The sequence below is a fragment of the Equus asinus genome, chromosome 13 (assembly GCF_041296235.1).
Source record: "Equus asinus isolate D_3611 breed Donkey chromosome 13, EquAss-T2T_v2, whole genome shotgun sequence".
Taxonomy (NCBI): domain Eukaryota; kingdom Metazoa; phylum Chordata; class Mammalia; order Perissodactyla; family Equidae; genus Equus; species Equus asinus.
The window spans coordinates 19,262,028-19,281,637 of NC_091802.1; the positions used below are offsets into that span (position 1 = coordinate 19,262,028).

General features: G+C 40.6%; 2 protein-coding genes across 2 annotated transcripts in view; one reads left to right on the forward strand and one right to left on the reverse strand.

Moving 5' to 3' along the window:
* Window positions 1–9,329, forward strand: part of NUFIP2 (nuclear FMR1 interacting protein 2) — a 30,459-nt gene extending 21,130 nt beyond the window's left edge. The window contains exon 4 of the mRNA XM_044744203.2: window positions 747–9,329. Within this exon, the coding sequence (XP_044600138.1) occupies window positions 747–799 (53 nt within the window). The 3' untranslated portion in view covers window positions 800–9,329. The remainder of the gene's footprint in view (window positions 1–746) is intronic.
* On the reverse strand, window positions 8,507–15,199 carry CRYBA1 (crystallin beta A1). Its single transcript, XM_014830840.3, has 4 exons — window positions 13,355–15,199; window positions 12,010–12,151; window positions 10,727–10,869; window positions 8,507–10,278 (listed from the first exon to the last, which is right to left on the reverse strand). Exons 1-4 carry the CDS (start codon window positions 13,573–13,575, stop codon window positions 10,131–10,133), a joined length of 654 nt encoding a protein of 217 aa, XP_014686326.1. The 5' UTR covers window positions 13,576–15,199; the 3' UTR covers window positions 8,507–10,130.
* Between the last annotated feature and the right edge of the window lie 4,411 nt (window positions 15,200–19,610).

Consider the following 19,610-nt stretch of genomic DNA (forward strand, 5'->3'; position numbering starts at 1 on the left):
CTCACCAAAAAAAAAAAAAAAAAAAAAGCACATCACCTATCCAGAAGAGGGCAACATACAGCTAGATAATAGGAATGTAGAATAACACTAGAGTCTTTGCCCAGACACATTCTGACTGTTTTATACTTTGAATCTAGGAGATCCAGAGGCTTTTGCTATTGCTGAGAATAAAGGCTGGTGATGCTAAGAAAAATTAGGTGGAAGGAAGAAGAAATAAGTCATGATTAGGACTGAATTGGTAGTTTTGCCAAACTGACCTAACCTGAAGTTTTTGGTGCTAGGTGTTACTTGAACAGTTCCTTACTAGACAATCCACACTGATTAAAATAAATTTTGACTTCAATTTGCCGAGAACAACGAAAGAAAATAAGTATTTTAGTATTGGATTTGTAGACAACTTAAGCTTTTTTTTGGTCTGTCTGCTATTTTTAAATGTACTACTTTTATAATCAGGAGAAACACAAAGAAAACCCTTGTTAACTGAACTGAACCCTTTTTAATCTGTAGGAGTTGAGCCCCTCACTGGCTAGAGGACCGTGTTGCTGGAAATCCGTTGGGATATGCTGGGTTAAGGAAAAGTGGATGGCACATGTATTAATATAAAGAGGAAATGGTCTTTAAATTGTATTTTTATAAAAAAGAGGGGCATGATGATGGTTGTTTGGGATTTGTTATTGGAACATAGACATTTTGGGATTCCAGACCTTATTTGTATTTATGTTTGTATTTTTTAACCTTCCCTGCAGATCCCAAAAGGATAATCACTTACAATGAAGCCATGGATAGTCCAGATCAATGAAGGACCAGACTGCCTATTTGTAACCTTTCTGCAGCATTAGAGCCACCGTTCATGGGGGACACAAGGCTTTTATGCTCCTAGATCTTCAACGCAGCAGAGGAACCATAAGTAGAATCACAGGATAATATATACAAATATATATATATACATATATATATATAGTTATTTAAAAAAAAGGCAACTGAAAGTAATTAGACTTCTTAAGGAATCAAATTTATTTCAAGAGACTACACATGGTTATTTAATCTCCGGTACTGAATAGTTTTTTTTCTTTTTTTCTTTTGTTAGTTTTTGTTTTTAAGTGTGAATGCAAGTGATTAATGAATACAGACTTATTAACAAGCGTGGTTCTAAAGTTCCTGCTGTCATCAACTTGGGCAACAAATGACCCACTGGAAAGGCAAATCCACTTAAAAGATCTCTGTATCTTGTTCTGTGACTAAAGTGATACACTAATCACGGGGAACCCAGAATGATTCAACATTTTCCCCCACTCCTCCCTTGATCTTTTGGTTATACTTTGAGCCCTGCGAGAATGCTGGATAAATGCCTTGAAGTTTGCAGGGGTGTATTTTTTTAGCGAATATGATTTGCATGTCTTGCCAGGAGTTAAGCAGCCTCTGTGGGGTGTTGGGGAAATATTTTCTTTCCTTCCTTTTATTTTTTTGTGGGGTGGGGATGGGGGAGGGCATTCAAGTTCTACAATTCTGGAATAGTTGGTGGTACATAGTTCACTTGGCTTTGGTTTCATATTGGACTTTAACAAGTGACGAATCCATGAGTGTCATTTAAAGAAAAGTTACAGAACAAACAATTGGCTGTAGATATTTAATATGGAAAAATATTCTTGTGCCCATATTTTAATGTAATTGTATAAGTGGGAGCAAAAATATATTTTGCTTTTCAACTGTAGGTGCTCCAGACTTGCTCTCTGTCACTAACACTAAATGTGCTGTTTTCCTTGTTTTTCATCAAACATCTAAAGAGAAACTTCTGTACCTTTCTGTAAATTCTCTTTTAATTTGTCAGAAATATCTAAAAGGGGAGGAAAAAATTCCATGAAAACTTTAAAACTTTTCATGTTTTTAGCCAGTGAGGAGGTAATAAACTCTGCCTATAGAAGGTGTGTTTTCATGCAAACTATACTTCTGAGCTTATTAGCTTCTAATTATATCTTAATAAATATATTTTATTACTAGAGCAAAATGGGTTTTTTAAGGAAAATAATGTGAAATTCTGGAAATTTTCTTTTGGGCAGAGAAGAGCATTAGCCCTGTCTTAACATCACATTGCCATCCTGTTGCACTGCAGCTGTAAATAGCATGCTAAAATAAATTTTTGTGTGTGTGTGCAGAAACTAAGGGTCCAATTTAAGATTGGGTGATGTTAGTGGCATAAAAACAAGTTCTCTGGCCTGACATAGCATCACATCACACACACAGAAATTAGTATATCCATGTATGTCAAATACAGGTTACAACAGCAGGGCATTATATGAAGAGGTGTTGTCTTCGAATAGGAAGTAGACTTGATCCCCTAGCGTATTTGGGGAGAAAGTAACTACTTATGGTCAACCCCTTTCCTTAAGAAATGTCCAGTTTTGAGCGACTGTAGAATGGATGAGTTTTCTTGTTTTGTTGATTATTTGAGGCTTTTAACAAGTAGTTTGTGAAAGAAGCTGTTGGATTCAATATAGAGTAGAGAAAATATCTTTATAGTCTGGATTTCTGCCCTGCTTAGATTTTAAAAGTATAAGCATGGATTGCCAATTCCACTTGATGTAAACAAAACTTTTTATACATAATATATATATAATAACTTATTGTATCAGTCCAGGTTCAGAAACTTGTGGTAGGCCAGTTCCAGATAGTTTCATTTCACCTGTAAACTGTATCACTTTTACTGATATTGTAATTTTCAAATGTATAATATGTTTACAGATGTGCCCTGCATTTAGTCTGCCTTGTTCCTATTTTGATTTTTGTTGAGTCTCCTGCCTGCTTGCCAAAAGCTAGGATGCTTCAGGCCCATGTACAATTGAAAGCAGAGGCATCCTTGAGCTTTAAAGCATTGAACAAACTGGAAAATGCAACATACCACATACTGAAGTGAAAGAAGTCTGTGTTTTTGTGTTTTTTTTTTTTAAATAAAAATTTTCAAAAAGTTAAAAAAAAAGATATAAGGTTGATTAAAGGAAAAAAGGCTCCAGTTTGTTTTATAGGTTTTAAAGTTCTGCTGTGTGTTCAATTGCCTTGTGTAACCACTTGTCGCCTTAGGGCCAGATATCCTCCCGCTCCACACCCCCCTCCTTTTTTAAACGTCCGTTTTGCTTGCCTGGAATTTTAAAGCTCTTCTGTCTCACAACTCACAAGAAACTTTCTGGGTTTGTGACATGCAGAGGTTGAATTCATACATATTTAAAAAGGAAAAAAAAAAACCCAGCCCCCGTCTGAATTGGGCTTTTTAATATAGAAGCAACAGTTAAAAAACCTCTTTAGAAAGCTGTCGTTGCTTTCCTGCTTCCCTTCCATGTCCCTCAGGCCTCCATGTTTAGAGAAGCCAAAAAGAGAATGTATCCCTTCTCTGTTTTTCCAAAGGTTTTTGAGAGTCTCACTTCTAAATGAAACAATGCAACGTTTCACTTTGATTTCCCCACTGAAATTTCCTTGATTATATGGTTAGAGGTATATAGTTAGGAGTGTTTCTTAACCTTCTGGGAACCCTAGTGCCCCATCATATTAACTGTCACTATTTTTGGGGCATTGGGTTAATGGACTTAATTGCCTAGATACAAGCAGGACTTCGGGACAAATCTCCTTTGTGCTGTTTGGTAACACTTAACTCTACTTGTCGCAATCTTTATCCTTAGGTCCTCACACAATTCCTTACAGAGCACTTATTAAAAAAAAATCTTAAGAGTTGATCTGTTTTCTGATTATTTTTGTGTAAGCTTCTAAACAAACTTCAGCTGTGATTAATTTAGCACATTTAAATAACATTAATGTGTTATTGTTTGGTATAAAGATTTTTTCCTTCAACTCAGAGTATTAGTACTGTAGCATAAACCAAATACAGTCTAGAGGGGATTTTTAACATCCCTCCATTATAAAGACTGAAAAAGGTGTGTGTGTGTGTGTGTGTGTGTTGAGTGCTTGTGTGTGTGAGGGAAAGAGGGGGATATTAAAAGTTAGTAAGTAAATGAATGTGTGTAAAACCTTATATTAGTATTCAGAGGATGAACTTGTATTTATTTTGTGCCATTTGTTTTCATTATACAGAATAAAGTCAGGTGGTTTTAATCCTTAAAAGGGTAGTATTTGAAAAATGGCACTGAGAATGAAATCATGACCTATTTTTTTAATAGCTATGAAGATACTAATTATGGGTGAAGATTTCTTTTTAAATCTGTCTTGATTGTAGGCTTCTGTGTCACATACCACTCTTGTAGAGGTCTTGAATAATTCCCCTTCCCCACAAAAGACAGGGTGTATTTATCTTTCTCTTTATTCACCCCCACTTTGCTGAACTGAAGTTAATTGCATAGCCTTTCTTCTGACCTCCTTAGTAATGAACTTTCACATAAAGTGTATTTATAGCCTCTCTAGTTAGCCCTTCCTCCTCCTCTGCTTTCTAGGAGGGGATAGACAATAACTAGGAATTTGTTAATACCAGTTTGTTTTTTCTTGAAATAAATGGCTGGAGAGGTTCTCTTCGTTTTAGGATTTTGCTGTTCTCCTTAATCATCTGTTTACTCAGTCATCACTCAGAATCTGCAAAAACGTTATAAAGGAAAAAAAGTGCTGCATTGTTTTTTCAAATAACAATTTTTAGGGAAAATATGACAAATTTCAATTATGAGTGTTGGCCACAAAATGTGTTCCTTCACAAAACATTACATAACAGCAGTAGTTTCATACTTGGTTGTGGGCCTTGTTGCTAACCCAATTGAAGGCACCTAATGGTTTATCTTTCGCTGTAAATGTATTTTAAACATGAAAAAAGCCATTTAGTGTGAAATTGTATGTCACATCAAATGGCCACAGGCAAGGAAATCTGGAAGAGGACTTGACTTGATTTTAAATTCCGCTAAATAAGAAGGGAGTCATTCTTTCAAGGCTTTCTACAGAGAAATAGATTAAAAGTCCCATTTCCAAGGATTATGAATATAGTTAAGCCACTGGGCCATATCCTCAAATAACACATGACCTCTCTTGTATACCTATGCTGACTGCAAAACTCACACTAGTGGGACAAATACATGTTATGGACAATAGTTCTTATCATCAGCTGTACCAGTTGAGGTAGATTCTCATTGGGCAGTGTCTTTTGATTGTCCTACCCAGAATTTAACTGCTGGGTTTTAAAAGAGGGTAGGATTCACTCACCCCCCCCCCCCCCCCCCAAAGTATTGGTATTTGTTTAAAAGGGAGGGGCGGGCAGGCAAGACTAGAAGTATAGCTGCTCTGAGTTTGCAGAGACATGGAGGTTATCATTAGTTCTTAATATTGATGTTATCTTTATTAATGTGATTAAGTGACAGAGCACCAGGATTCTTTTATGGTGAGAAAGATGGGCTTCTGCTTTGAGTATCTTAAAATGTTTCATTTTAAATACACTTCAGTCTGTTCAGATGTGTTGGAACCAGGACCACCTTGAGTTGGTTTAAAGAATGATGAATCATTGGCTCCACTCGAAAGCACGACTTTACTGAGTTTTAAATTATGTTTCATACCGTTTTGGTATTCAAGAAAGATCTTAGAAATAGAGTTTTAAGTTGTCTGCATAATAAAAACACCCAGTGAAGCATGGAAGGTATGTTGCTTTTGCATTACTGGGAGTGTCAAATAGCAGTTATGGGTTAGAAACCTATGGAACAGCCATTCTCACGTGTGATGGGATTGCTGAATCAGACTTCCCTATTATTTATAAAATTTCATTTATGGCCAGAGTTCTAAAGCCATTTTATAATACTGCAGTATCCCTTTTCTACAGCCTTCTTAAAATAGCTACATTTATTTTCCAATGCACTATCCCTTTTCTACAGCCTTATTAAGAGAGAGACAAGCATTTGTTTTCCAGTTCAGTTTCACATTCATTGTGTATCAGAGTTTTACTCTTCAGACCAACAAACCAGCTTGAGGTAAATTGTATAGCTTTCCGTATACCCTTTTTTCCTCAGGTGCTAAACAAAGGCTCCAAAAATGGATACTGCTTTAGTAATGTCTGCTTTATTCTTAAATATTTCTTTTGCTAGATGTAAAGATTTGATGTTAACAAAAATGGTTTTAATATGTAAATATGAATGAAAGCCTTTAGTTTGCCCTGGTTTGTTATTAGTCTGTTTCGTTATTCTCTATAGGAGAGAATCCTTTCGTGATTTTGAATACATTTCATTAGGTATTGTTGCATTTTTAGAATGAAAATACAACTGTTTTCTGTCTTGGAGTAATCCTGCTGCTGCTATGAAAAATTGAAAATCAAGAATGTGATGCACTTTTTACATTACTATATACCAGACCTTTATAGATTGCTTTGATACCTTTCCTGTAGCACAGCCACTAACACAAGTGAATGAATTTAAAAATTCTCTTTGAGAGGGAATCAGTACAAATAACTGGTATTGGCCTGTGAAGGACAATAAGTTAGGAAAATAAAAATTCTGTTAGTATTACACTTTTGGCCTTAAAATGTCTTCTACTACTGAAAATGTTTTAATTTTGTTTCTGTTATTCCCTCTCTCTGCCTCAAAAAGAGGAGTTGGGAAGAATGGCTTAAAGGAGGTTCTACCATTGGTTTGTTGCTGATCTGTCTTTTAGAAAGAAAACGATTGTCTACTATATAAGCTGGGGACTTATCTTTTGTTTGTATACAGAGGAGAAATAATGCTGCCCCGAGCCAATCAGATTTAGTTTAATGAAATCAATCAAAACTCCAACTGTTCTGCTTCTCTTGTATATTTTTACTTAGTGAAAATAAACTTAAGTTTGGTAGGAATGCTACTTGACAAGAGGAAGTCATTTCTCAAGCACATACCCAAACTTGAGGGCGATTGAACCCAAAATAATGGAGGAAAAACACCAAATTGGGTGGAGGAATATGAGAAAGATACGTGGTCCAAAGCTATCTGGTTATATTTTGATGTTGCCAATATTGCAAAGCCAAAATTTTAATTTGCTTATTTAATATGTTTGTTGGCCAGAGATCTATTTTTATATCAATGTGCCTTGCATGTATATTAAAAAAAAAAATTGGAAAGGCCATGTAGTAATGCCTGAGATAGTTGATGGTTCTTACCACCTCACGAATTTTTATGCAGTATGAAATGCTCATTCTGTCACCCAACTGGTGCTCTCTGTTTAAAGTTATATTGTCACAAACTGGAACTATTTTATAAACTGGGGAAGTGATTTAATTTACTTTTTTTGTTTCTTTTTTTGTTCTTAGTCTGTTAGTGGCTGTTCTGTAGTGGGAAATAGTAAAAGGATTCTTCACTCCCGTTCCCTCTCCCCTCAGCACCTTCTTCAAGTGATGTGATGACACCATTTCTCGTGTGCTTTGAAAAAAGTTTCAGCTTGCTGTCTCCTTTAGTGTTTAAACAAAAAAAGAAAGTGTTATAAAAAGCATTGTTTGCAAAATCTAGGGAGATAACGGAGTCCCCTTTAATTTGGAATCCTATGTGAGCTATGATCCAAGTTATTGGCTCTTTCCAACTTAAAATATTTTTATTGTTAAAGCACCTTGCTTAGAAAATTTTAAGTATTTATGTCTGCAACAATTGTCTCAAAGTAATGAACTGTGCAATTCTTGTCATTAAAAGAAAAAAAAGATCTGAACTCTCCCTAATGTGACTTGTTAGTTTCTCTGTATTTCCTGCCAGTGTAAATGTGAAAAGCTTTGCTTGCATTGCGTTTTAGAAATGCATTTTGCACACTCGAATTTTGCCGAAGCTCCATGAAAAGGTTAGATCTAAGTAGATGAATAAAGCTATGCACATGTTTTGGAAGTTTAATTTGTGTGTCATTACCAAAAGTGATCTATCCTTATTACTTTGCTGTTCTTAGCTTTACCATCTTTAGAAACATGGCTCAAAGTTACAGTTCTGGGCTAGCTCATCAGTGGAATTAGAAGAGAGGAAAACTGGCACCTATTTTTAATAAACTTCAGTTTAAATGAGAGCTTGACTTGTATCTATTAAAGGGCTTTTCTTGAAACAGGGCAGTTTTATCAGCTTTACAAACTGTTGGAAGGTCTTCCTCAGTGAAATTTTGGTTTATTTGGCCATGTAGAAATGGGGAGTAATTTAAACTGAAAAGAAGGAAGGACCTTTGCCACCTGGAGTTTTGTGACAATTTTATGTCTTAAATCTGGTTTAAGGGTAGGATAACTTTTTTACCTTTATTGCTTTAGCATAAATTTGGTTTACTGAATGAATGATTGATTTGAAATTAGAATCATTCAGTTGTTTAAAGATCAAAGCACAGGTTGTTGTAAAGATAATGTGTATCTTTTAAAAATTGCCTGAGCTGATTAGAACAAGTTTAGAAACTGGGCAAATTTGGTTAAATTGCTGCAGTCTGCATGTACTAAATAGCTTTACTTCACATGTATGTGTGCTTAAAAGGTTGTGTAGATATACTGGTCAGGTTTTGTCAAATCATCGTTTAAAAGATTGTTTTGTAATCCCTTCAGGACCTTTGTAGAAGAGGCTAATAAGTTTAAGTAGAAGATAATACTAATGGTATTTTCCCCATGCTCCTAAATATAAAAGAAATATTTCTGTTTTATCGCTTTTTCCTATGTATAGAAGAGGGTTACGTCTCTATCTTCAAGTGTGCTCCTGATGTATGTTGTTGATTTTGAAAACACAATAAAACCCTTCCTTCTGTATCTTCACTGAAACAGATTAAAAAAACAGTCTACTAGTCAAGGCTTGAAAGGTAGCCCATAATGCATGGCCTTAAAAGGCGTAAATACAGGAGTGTTAACATCATCTTAGATAGCTATGGCTACTCCTTGGCATCTGTCAGTAATTCACTTATGTTCAGTCTTAGAATGTTTCGGAGGAGCAAAGTAATTTCTTTGTCTTATGTGCATCGGCACTTAGGAGCTGAGTTACCTCTTAATCTAGGGTAAAGGATAATTAGTGGACTACAGTTATATTAGAGGATGTTTTTCCTTCCCTCTCCCAATTAAAAAAATTTTTTTTCAGTTTTTGTTTTGCCCAGTCAAAAAGATAGGCCTTTTCTAGATAAATGAACAGTGGCCAGAAATTTACCCTTCTTTGCTAAATGCTTAGGTATTTGCCATAGCTGTTTCTGATGTCATGGATTCTGAGGAAGTGTCAGTTCTGTGATGCTCTTCCTTTATTAATGTCTTACTTCATGTTCAGTGTTTTAAAAATATAAATTACAAACACTCTACATCCATACCCAGATTTACTTATTTTATCAGAAAAAAAACTTGAGAAATTTGTAGATCAAATTAAGAGACAATAAGTGTACATTGTTGAATAAAAAAATTTAAAGTTTCTGAGGTGTTTGTGTTATTCTCTTTTGTGTGCTTTAATTTAAAAAAATACTGAAAACTAAATTAAGATTGTGAGACTGATGGTGTTTTTTTCAGAGTCAAATGTACAAATAATTTGTCTTAAATATACCATGGTCATATGTTCTTGCTTTTAAAAAAGATCAAGCTGGCTATTAAGGTGCTTGGAATTGGTATGTTTATTGAAAACTCAGCTGTGAGAGCACCTGTCCTACCTTGTTGCATGATACTGAACCTTATGTTCTTCCAGTTGAGGTGAGAAACCAAAATCGAGCTAAGCAACTAGAATGAGTTGCCAAGATTCTGGACTTATTCATAACTATGTAGAAAGGTATGGTAGTGCATATTTGAGAAACTTCTTAAGTTTGGCATTGATTTGTCACAAGGTGAAGAGTAGAGGATGAGGAGAAAAGATTCAAAAACGCTTACCTAAATTGTGTCTGTTATAGATTGTTATAGACCGATACATTTGGGTTGTATGCATTAATGTTCTTTGAGATAGGGAATAATTGTCCTTGGCCTGGTGCCTGGTAAGTGCCTTGCAAGGACACAAAAGAGAATTGGGTCTTATTGCAGCTTGCCTTTAAAACTTCTCAGCCACATAAGTGATTTATATAAAGCATGGTAGTTAATTCAGTCTACAAAGATTTTTTTTTAAATGACATTTATTGTGGATTTCAGTAGCTAACATTTGGAAGCAATGTCTGAGCAGAACATAAAACTCATTCTAGATTGCTTAGCAAGGTCTCATGCTTGAGGGATTCTCTTACTTGGAGCTTTTAATCCACTACTGTTGGATACGGCGAATCGATTGAATCTGGGCAGTCTGAGCGTGAGAACCCCACTCTCTCCAGTGTTTATAGTCTCCTCCATGATGGTCACATTCCAAGATATACTGATACCCACGGTATCCAGGATACTGATAGCAAACCCAGCTAGAAAATCCAAAGCACAATGGATTATTAGAACTAGTTAGGACTACCTGGTCAACACCCCAAAACCTGAGCCTCTTTCCTCCGTATGATAGGTGCAGAATGCTTTTAGGGTTAAAAAACAATAGCCATCCCAATTATGCCAGGCACCATTTGTGAGTGTAATATGGCTACAACTAGTTGAAAATTAACCTTGATCATGAAAAAAGATGTAACAGTAGTCAACATAAATGCTTCCATAGAGGAATGTCTAAAGGAGGAAAAAGTTGTGACCTTAACTGATAGTTGGTACCAAGAACTTGAGATTCAAAATTACTGAACTAGAATGTTGACAGCCATACTAATATATCAATGAGTGAAATCTAATAAGACATGACCATTGATGTATTAATATTCACAAGGTTTACACTTGCAAGAGTTTGAAATGTGCTCCAACTCTTTTTGCACTTACGCCCCACATTGTATCTTCATGGAACCAACTTCGTTGCTGAGCCAGCCCATGGCTTGCAAGGAGGGGTAGTCATCAGAGAGCTCCCATTGGCGTCCGATAAAGTTTTCTTTCTCAAAGATGGTAATCTTAGACTCCTTATGATTCTGTAATCCAGAAATTAAAAAAAGAGAAAAGTTTGGTACCAGAATATGGCTGTCATCTTAAACTTTAATTACCATAGTTTTCTAATTCAAAACACTTCTGGTTTACAGAAGGAAGTACATGCTGATTGTGAAAATATTTCAGGCAATACAGATATTTGTAAGAAAACAACTAACCGTGACATACAAAAACAGGCTAACCTAGCCCTGTGATAGAAAGTGGGGAGGAGCAATTGATTGGAGAGGGACAGGAAGAAACCTTAGGGGATGATGTTCTATATCTGAGTAGGGTGTTGGTTGCATGGGTGTTCATATTTTCCAAAACTTGAGAATATTCGCTTAGGACCTGTGCATTTTACTACATGTAAATTATACCTTAGGGGAAAAAAATGGGAGTTAAAGTGAAATGAAAACACATCCAGCTAGGGCAGTACATTACAGACCGAAGGCTGTTTAGGTTACCTTCTCCACTACTTGCATTTTGGTAAGGCCTTAAACTAAAGTGAGATCGTTAACAACTAAAAATCAGGAGAAAATCACATGATAAAAAAATATTTGGAAAGGTTCTAGTCTGGTCTCACTCCCAATGTAGGGATCATTTTCAACACACCCCTGAAGGTCATCCTGAATTCTCCGGGGACTTTAGAAGCATCCCAGTCTGGTGCATAATTGGATAATGCTTAGTCTTAGAAACAAGGTTATTATGAATCGAAGATAAAAGACTGGAAGACTTGCCTGTGTCTTCCGTCATCCTGTTTATTGAAGGGTTACTTCAGCGTTTCCCTCTTTCTAGGTAAAATGTCACAGATTGAAATTTAACTGGCTAAGGATTTATTTTTAACTGCATGGTAAATGCTCTCACTAGTTATTCTATTGCACTTTTGAAGATCTGGGCTCTTGAGTATCCACTTCCTGCCACCCATAAGAAGGTCCTTTTAGCTTAATGAAAATGTCATCTAGTAGAGAAAAATGAAATGGCAGGCTTAGAAACAGAGGGAACAGTGTTTTCCTTTTCTTTCCTTTTATCTTTCTTCCTGCTGCACTTCAGCGTAACTGATGGGAAGTAACATAAGAGTGAGTTCATACGCACCCTCTCTTGCCCCATCCCCTACATGCACAGAAGTGAAAATTTCAGAGACTCACAGCTGAACAGATGGGGCGGAAGGACATGAGGCGCTCAATGTGGTAGGCATTACTCCCGCTCCAGGCATCCCAGCGAGGGTATTCTCCTCTCTCCAGGATAAACTGTTGCCCACAGAAGCTGGTATGCTCATAACCGATCCAGCTGCCAAAGACAAGTATGTAGTGGCGTTTGTTCATGGTGTTCAGAACCTACGTGGCCTACGTTTATCACAAGAGGTGGGGGATGAGCTGGCAGCTGCACTAAGCAGCATTGTGAGTGTGATATTTGTTTGGGGATAATCCACTGAAAGGGTCTACATCACTGGCCTGAGAAACGTGTATCAGCAAAGTCAGTCTAAAGTTGTCTTTCTTTTCTCTCCAAGTTACCTTATTCTCTACTTGGAGCTCCAGGTTCAGGTTCTAGTGACTGACTATTGCTTTGGCTCCAGCCAACCGATTGGCTTCTTCCTAAGGAAGCAAAGGGATGACTGGGCAGCTGATGGAGAGAGCTGGTCTCTTGTTCCCTCGTCACTTTGGGGGTTCTTTCTCTTGCTGTCGCATACCTATACTTCATTTACTAAAACACCTCAGATCGGTTTTTTAGAACCAGGTCTCAGTTACTGATGACACCTTAAAGTATGACTTCTTTTAAAGGGTTGAAGAGCTTGATTTTGGTAGTGAGCAACTTAGAAAAGCTTCTCCACATGCAAAGCCAGGTCTGCCTAGGCCTAAGGAGAGTCCTTCCTTACGTGTTTTCAGGCAGATGATACAGGCCTCGACCACTCAGCCAAGCGCCAGAAGACGAAACAAGAGAGGCTTTTCCTCACCAAGGAGATTAGCCTTCAACAGGGAACTCCTGGAAGACTATCTAGGAACTCTGACTCTCGAGTCCTGGGGTTGAGTCCCTTTTCACATAGAGAAATTAGCTGGCAGAGTCTGCTCCAGGACATGCAGGGAGTCAGCTGTAAAGAGGCTGCAGCTTGATGGTTTCCTCTCTATTTTCTGCAGACAAGAAAAACTCAACAGTTCTGTAGCTGTTCTGAGAGAATCCTAGGTAGCAGCCTATGGGCTCCAGAAGCACAGATCTGATTACTGTCGGTGCCCCACCCTATGGAATATATTTCTTTAATACCCCCAAATCTGGTACCAATCCACTAAGAACCTCATGTTCCTTTTAGCTTTGAATTACTAAATTACACATGTAGTGATTTCTTTTGAGATTACTTCAGTACGGATGCCTCTCTCCATACATATACTGATTAGAGTATAGGGGAACATCTTTCTTCCCCAAGCCCCAACTTTATGATCCCATGTCTGAAGGGACCAGAAATAAGGGGCCTGAGGTTCTGCTGAGGTCTGTACTCACGCGCCAGATTCCACCTTGAGAGACCGGACATTATCAAAACTGCGCTCAGAGACATTTGGGCAGGAGCTAGTGAACTCCATCCTCTTGCCCTGAAAGTTTTCCTGGTCATAGATGGTTATCTGAAATGGGATTGAATGGGAAAAGAGAGCTAGAATGTGGTACAGCAGGGGGAACAGAAGCCCAGGCCAACAGCTTAACTTGTGTGATCCTGTGTTTTCCATCACTAGCTGTATAACCCAGGATGCCTGATGAGGTCTCTTCCAGTGTAGACAGGGTAGGAAGGGGTTTGAATTAATACCACTGGTTGGTGGTGTTCATATGCCCAGGCTGAGGTTGAGGTGAGGGGGATTGGTTTACGATAGGAATGGTCTGCCAGGGATGATAGTTGGCCCACTGGACAGGCCAAGGCCTGTAGACTCTTATTCTGCCATGCTTCCTGCCTAAGTGTGGCCCAGAGGCCGGGATTCTGGGATTCCCAGGGACTCCCTGTGGACTATTTCTTAGTTTCTCCAGGCACACCCGTTATAGAAACGTGAGGTGTAATGGGAGAGTTCTGATAAATTCCTCTCATACCTTGAACTAGAAATTGGCTCTTGAACCCAGGTAGAGAACAACTCCCAAAGCTGTGAACTGGCCTCAGAGTTGACCCGATAAAGAGATTCGGGGGGCAGGTTGCGGGAATCAGTGAAAAGCCTGAGGATCAGCCACCTCAGGCAATGGTTACAACCAACATCAGGTTGGGATCAGGAGACCTGGGTCCTATCACTTATTTGGGATCCGGCAGTAAATCTCTCTTCACTTCTGGGCCCTCAATTTCTCGATGGCATGATCCACTCTAAGCTGCTCTATTTTAAGATGATTTTGCAGTGTGGAGGAGAATTGACCTAGAAGGTATCATCTAGGTATCATCTCCCACCCGTCGTGGGCTTCCAGGGTCATTCTTCTTCTGTCCAAACAAGGCAGCCTGAGAGATCCTTCCTGAGACGGCACCTGGACCTTGGGTGGACCCTTCTACAAACTGATGTTTTATCAGTCGGTCACTGTCCCATGGAAAAGCACAGCACTGGGGCCTGCTCTATGGCAGCATCTCACCCACTGCCCTGTTGGATTCCTCAGTTTTCATGTGATGGGGGTGAGCTTACCTTCCATGGCCCCACGGACCCCGGCAAGGGGTTGGTTTGAGCCATCTTGGTGGTTGGAAGGGTTTCTGGAAGACAGAACACACACCAATGACATGGCCTCTGGGGTGGGGGATGAGGTGACAAAGCACAGGAGAAAGTAAAGGAGGCTTGGAGTCCAATAGATGGGCTTCGGTTGGGATCCTGGCTCTGCCTCCCACTAGCTGAGCCTCAGGTGTTTCCCATCAATATAAAGCCTCCACGTGTAGAGTTATTGTGAGGATTAGAAGCAAAAATGCAGCTAAAGCACTGCACAGGCATTGTGACCTCTTGATAAAGGAAGCTCATCATCTTGCTGGCCTCCAGGCACCCCCTACAGGTGGCAGCATCACCTCAGTCTCGCATATGCCAATCTGAACACCTTGGCAACCATCTAGTCCAGACCCCTGCTGTGATGTGTGGTCTCACTTTCCCCAGCTCCTCAAACTGACCATCTGGGCGTGGCCATGCCACCATTTCCTCCCTACTTCTCTGACTTCTAGACCTATCCAGCCTTGGCCTTGCCTCCTCAGAGAGACTTTCCTGCTCTCTCCAGCCTATGGCGACTTGCTTTCTTTGCTGATTTCTAGCGCTCATCAGAGTAGTGATCTGGGTTCCTACTGACTATGTCCTGGGTGAACATCCCAATGCAGGGCCGGGTCTCCTGAGTGACTGATGTAGCACCACGCTGAGCTCATGTTGGGGTGGGGGTGGGGGCGGGGGCGGTCAGAGGGGGACAGGCGGCATTGGAAAAGATTTATTGAAGGAAAGTGAAGAAGAAAAGAGGATAATAATAGCTAATACTTAACAATGGCTCGTTCTACGCCAGGCCCTGTTCTGAATGCTTTACAAATATTATATATTTACTTGTCACAATTAGCCTATGAGGTGAGTACTATTATTGCCCCCGTTTTACAGATGAGGATACTGAGGCTCATAGAGGTTAAGTAGACAGAAAAGATGGTAGCAAGAGTAAAGCAAGGAAGGATAGGAGGGAGGGGAGGGAGAGAGGAAGAAAGAAGACAGGCAGGTGTGCATCAGGTTGTTTGACTCAGAGCAGCCATTCGTGGCCCTTCCCTCTGGCTGTTATGGGCCCAGAGACCGAGGCATGTAAACTCTGTGATGTATCTTTCCATTCTGAACCTCTGAATAGGCATTTCCCAGCTTCTGCCCCCATACCTTCTTCCTATGCCCCAGGAGCCTGCCATTTCTTGCGGTTCCATGCCCCCTCCCATCCATGATTGCTAGGGCAAGGCAAGTGACTGTCATGTAAGTGTAAGGCTGCCTCCCCTGGAGTTCCCCCGTCTTCTTCAGCCATCCTAGGAGGCTCTGACCACAAGGCAGGGAAACTGGCCCCCTCCTGGGAGTGTCTCTGCAGGGGAAGGACAGGAAGGGCCAAGGGTACCCCTCAGGTCCTTACTCACCCAGCTCCTGCTGCACAGTCTGGGTCTCCATCTGGTGCCACTTCCTCTGTGGGCCTGCTCTTTATAGCCCTGCGGCTGATGGCCCGTCAGCACTCTGCTTTCCCTCTGCTTTTGTTCCCTCTGATCCCCAGAGCTTTGGTGGCTCAGCCTGCTGGGCAGGCATCCCTCAGGCCTTTGTTTAAACTAGGGATACAGAAATTCAGAGAGGCCCCACTGCTGTGGGAGAGGCTGGCGACCGCAGGCCTTGGCTGCTGTGGCCTTGATCTCAGAGCCACTGGCAGGTGAGGACAGGTCTCTGCGTGAGTGCTTGTCCCTGTCCTTCTCCAGGTTCCTCATGTCACCCCAGGACCTTCCTAAGACCCCGTGTCATATCGAACACATCAAAATCCACCTCACTTCCCATATAGGATATACGTGTCTTTGTTATTGTTAAAAGATGTGAAGGATTATTACAATTCTGAACATTATTAAGAAAAAAATGAAATGTATACAGTGGCATATGTCAATTATTTCTCTATAAAACTGGGAAAAAATGGTTCACTGTGTTCTTGGGAATCTTTATTATACCATATTTATATATAACCGTGTAAGAGTTGAATTCAATTATCATTGACTAGTAGACATAAATCTCTCTGTAGTTATTTTATTAAATATTTATTTATTTGAATCTTGAAGTTTTCTTTAAAAAATTTGGAGCCAATAAATCTTTTTGGCTTTTTAATGTATTGTTTTAGGCCCTTGGCAGCCTCACAGGCCCCAGGTGCTGTGCTGATAGTACCCTTCAGGGTAAAGGGATTTCTCCCCGGAAGTTCAGGGTACTTGGTGAGGGTAGCGCAGGGGAACTGTGGGCCTCCCCGGGAAGCCTGAAGGGGAGGATGCGTTGTTCAAGCATCACAGCCACCGTGAGAAACAGGGGGCTGCAGTGGGCAGGGAGTGCTTTGAGCCTGGCAGGTGTGGGTTCAAATTCCAGCTCCTCTGGCTGGGTGATTTTGGGCAAGTCACACAGCCTCTCTCAACCCCCCAAAAGGAGATATTATCTGCCTGACACGTGGTAAGCCTAGTATCACTTGTGACCCTACTCTCTTTCAGGGGACAGGTACTATAGAAAATCTCATAAGAGCTTGGAGAGAGGAAGAAACTTTTCCCGGTAAAGTCCTCCGAATCCCTCTGCCAGTTCCTCCAGCCTGTGACTCAAGGTTGGTAGGAGCCCCCTTTTCTCAGAACCAAAAATCAGAGGGCGAGTTCTGGCGTATCCACAAGTATTTGCAGATTTGGGCAGAACATTCCAAATGTACAGTTCTGATGCTAAGCCAAGTGCACCGCCCAGGACGTTTCTGCTGCTTGATTAATTGGTGACGTCTGCATCAATGGCTGGCAAGGGACAGAGTTGCTTGGGGATCACAACAGGCTCTGGCCAACTGATGGCTGAGCAAAGGCTTAAGGCACCAGTTGTCCGTGGCTGGTGACTCTTTTTCACCTTTCCTTCTCTTCCTCCACAGAGTTGGAGTCTTAAGGAACCCCTTATTTGGTCATTTGTTCATTCATTCATTCATTCCCTAACCCCCGGATTGGCTCTGGTGTCCCTGCGATGTGCTGCCCTGGCACCCTGCACTTCTCCAATGATTGCACGATCTTGCTGTAGAAGTTACTTCAGAAACTGGAAATATTGGGCTCCAAGGAGGAGAAGCGAGGCACTTGGGGCTCAGGACAAACTTCACAGTGTATTTTTCTGTATTTTTTGAGTTGTGAACAATGTGAACATATTTTCTATCAAAACAATTAAAGTTATTTTTGAAAATAAAGAAACTGCTTAATTATCTGCTTCTTCCACTAGACTTCATGCTCGATGAAGGCAGGGGCTTCACTGTCTTGTTTATCAGTATATCTTCAGCTCTGGGCATAGCTCCTAGCCCAATAAATATGTTTTGAATGAATGAATGAATAAATGAATGACATCCTATGACTCTGGGGACACAGAGGTAATCGTGATATAGTCCTTACTTACCCTAGCCACAGCTGACCTGCTTGCATTCTGTCTGTGTTTCATATGCTCTCTGCATCTTAATTTGAGAGCTTTATACCTTACTAAAGTGTTAGTATAATGAAAACTGATGGACGGGCCTGGCCCCGTGGCCTAGAGGTCAAGTTCAGCATGCTCTGCTTCGGCAGCCCAGGTTCACTTCCCGGGTGCCAACCTACATCACTTGTTGGCAGCCATGCTGTGGCAGTGACCCACATACAAAATAGAGGAAGATTGGCACAGATGTTAGCTCAGGGTGAACAACAACAACAAAAAAAGACAGATGGAGCTAATTTTTAATTTTTGCAGAAAAGTGAGGCTTTTATGTTTGAATGAAGAGCCCAAAACACATGCACAAAACTATTGTTGGGGGGGCGGGGAATCAGGGTTATTGTGCAAACAATCTACAAATATCCATCCAATATTCCTGGAGTCAGAAGCAGCCCTAGCCTGTCCTCCCTCTGCTCTCCTCAGTTACCTTAAGTCCCAGGAAATTACCAGATCTCCAACACTGTCATGCTTTCCAAATACCACTTCAATATGGTTTTTCACCAAGTTTTAGAGGATTCCCCCTCTGACATTGTCTAGAACTGTTGCTTCAGCTGCTGCATGATGGTTGTGGCCTTGGAGCTCCAGCCCCCACCACCATCCCTTTCCAGGAAAGTCAGGGCAGAGCCACTCCAGGAATGGGCATGAGGGGAGCAACCAGCTTGTAATCTCTTCTCCCAAGCTGGGTTTTTGTCTCTCATGTTCATCCTTACTGACAGCACCTTCTTTATCCTCACAACAACGCCATGCAGTAGATCATTATAATACCCATTTTACAGATGAGTTAACTGAGGTTCTGAGGGGCCAAGTTCTGGGCCAGGGAACACAGCAGGGACTTGAATGCATGTCTAGCTGACTCCACAGCCCATATTCTTTCCTCCCGGCAACCCAGCCTCTCTGGCACAAAGTAGGATGATGATACCTACCTGACCCACTGCTGTTGGGTGAAGGGAGACGAGGGTGCTTAGGGCAGTATCCGGGACTCGGTTAGAGCTCCATAAATGGTAACTCCATTACTGATTATTCCAATCAGATGCCGTCTTGGGCCAGATTCTCGTAGAGACAAGTGGGGGCAAGCAGCAAAGATTTTAGAAAAATTTATCAGATAAAAAATATTTTCTGGGGCTGTCCCTGTGGCCGAGTGGTTAAGTTCTCACACTCTGCTTCGGCGGCCCAGGGTTTCGCCGGTTCGGATCCTGGGCGAGGACATGGCACCGCTCATCAAGCCATGCTGAGGCGGCGTCCCACATAGCACAACTACAAAGACCCACAACTAAAAATACACGACTACGTACTGGGGGGCTTTGGGGAGAAAACAGAAAAAAAAATTTTTCTTTGAGTTTTGAAAAGACCACATCGATTTAGTTTTTCTTTTCTCCCAGCATCTTTCTTTATTTAATCAGTTTTAGCAGCGCAGTCTGTCAGTCTAAATTTCTGAAGGGCATTGATCTACTGGGGACATGGACTGTGAACTATGTTCTCGGCCCACACACTCACTGCATGAGCAGGTGAGGCAACTGGCTATCCGGTGGGATGGGCTATTAGATTAGGAGGTGATGATGACATTAAGGGGAATGAGACGACCCTCCAAATGTAACATGGTCAGT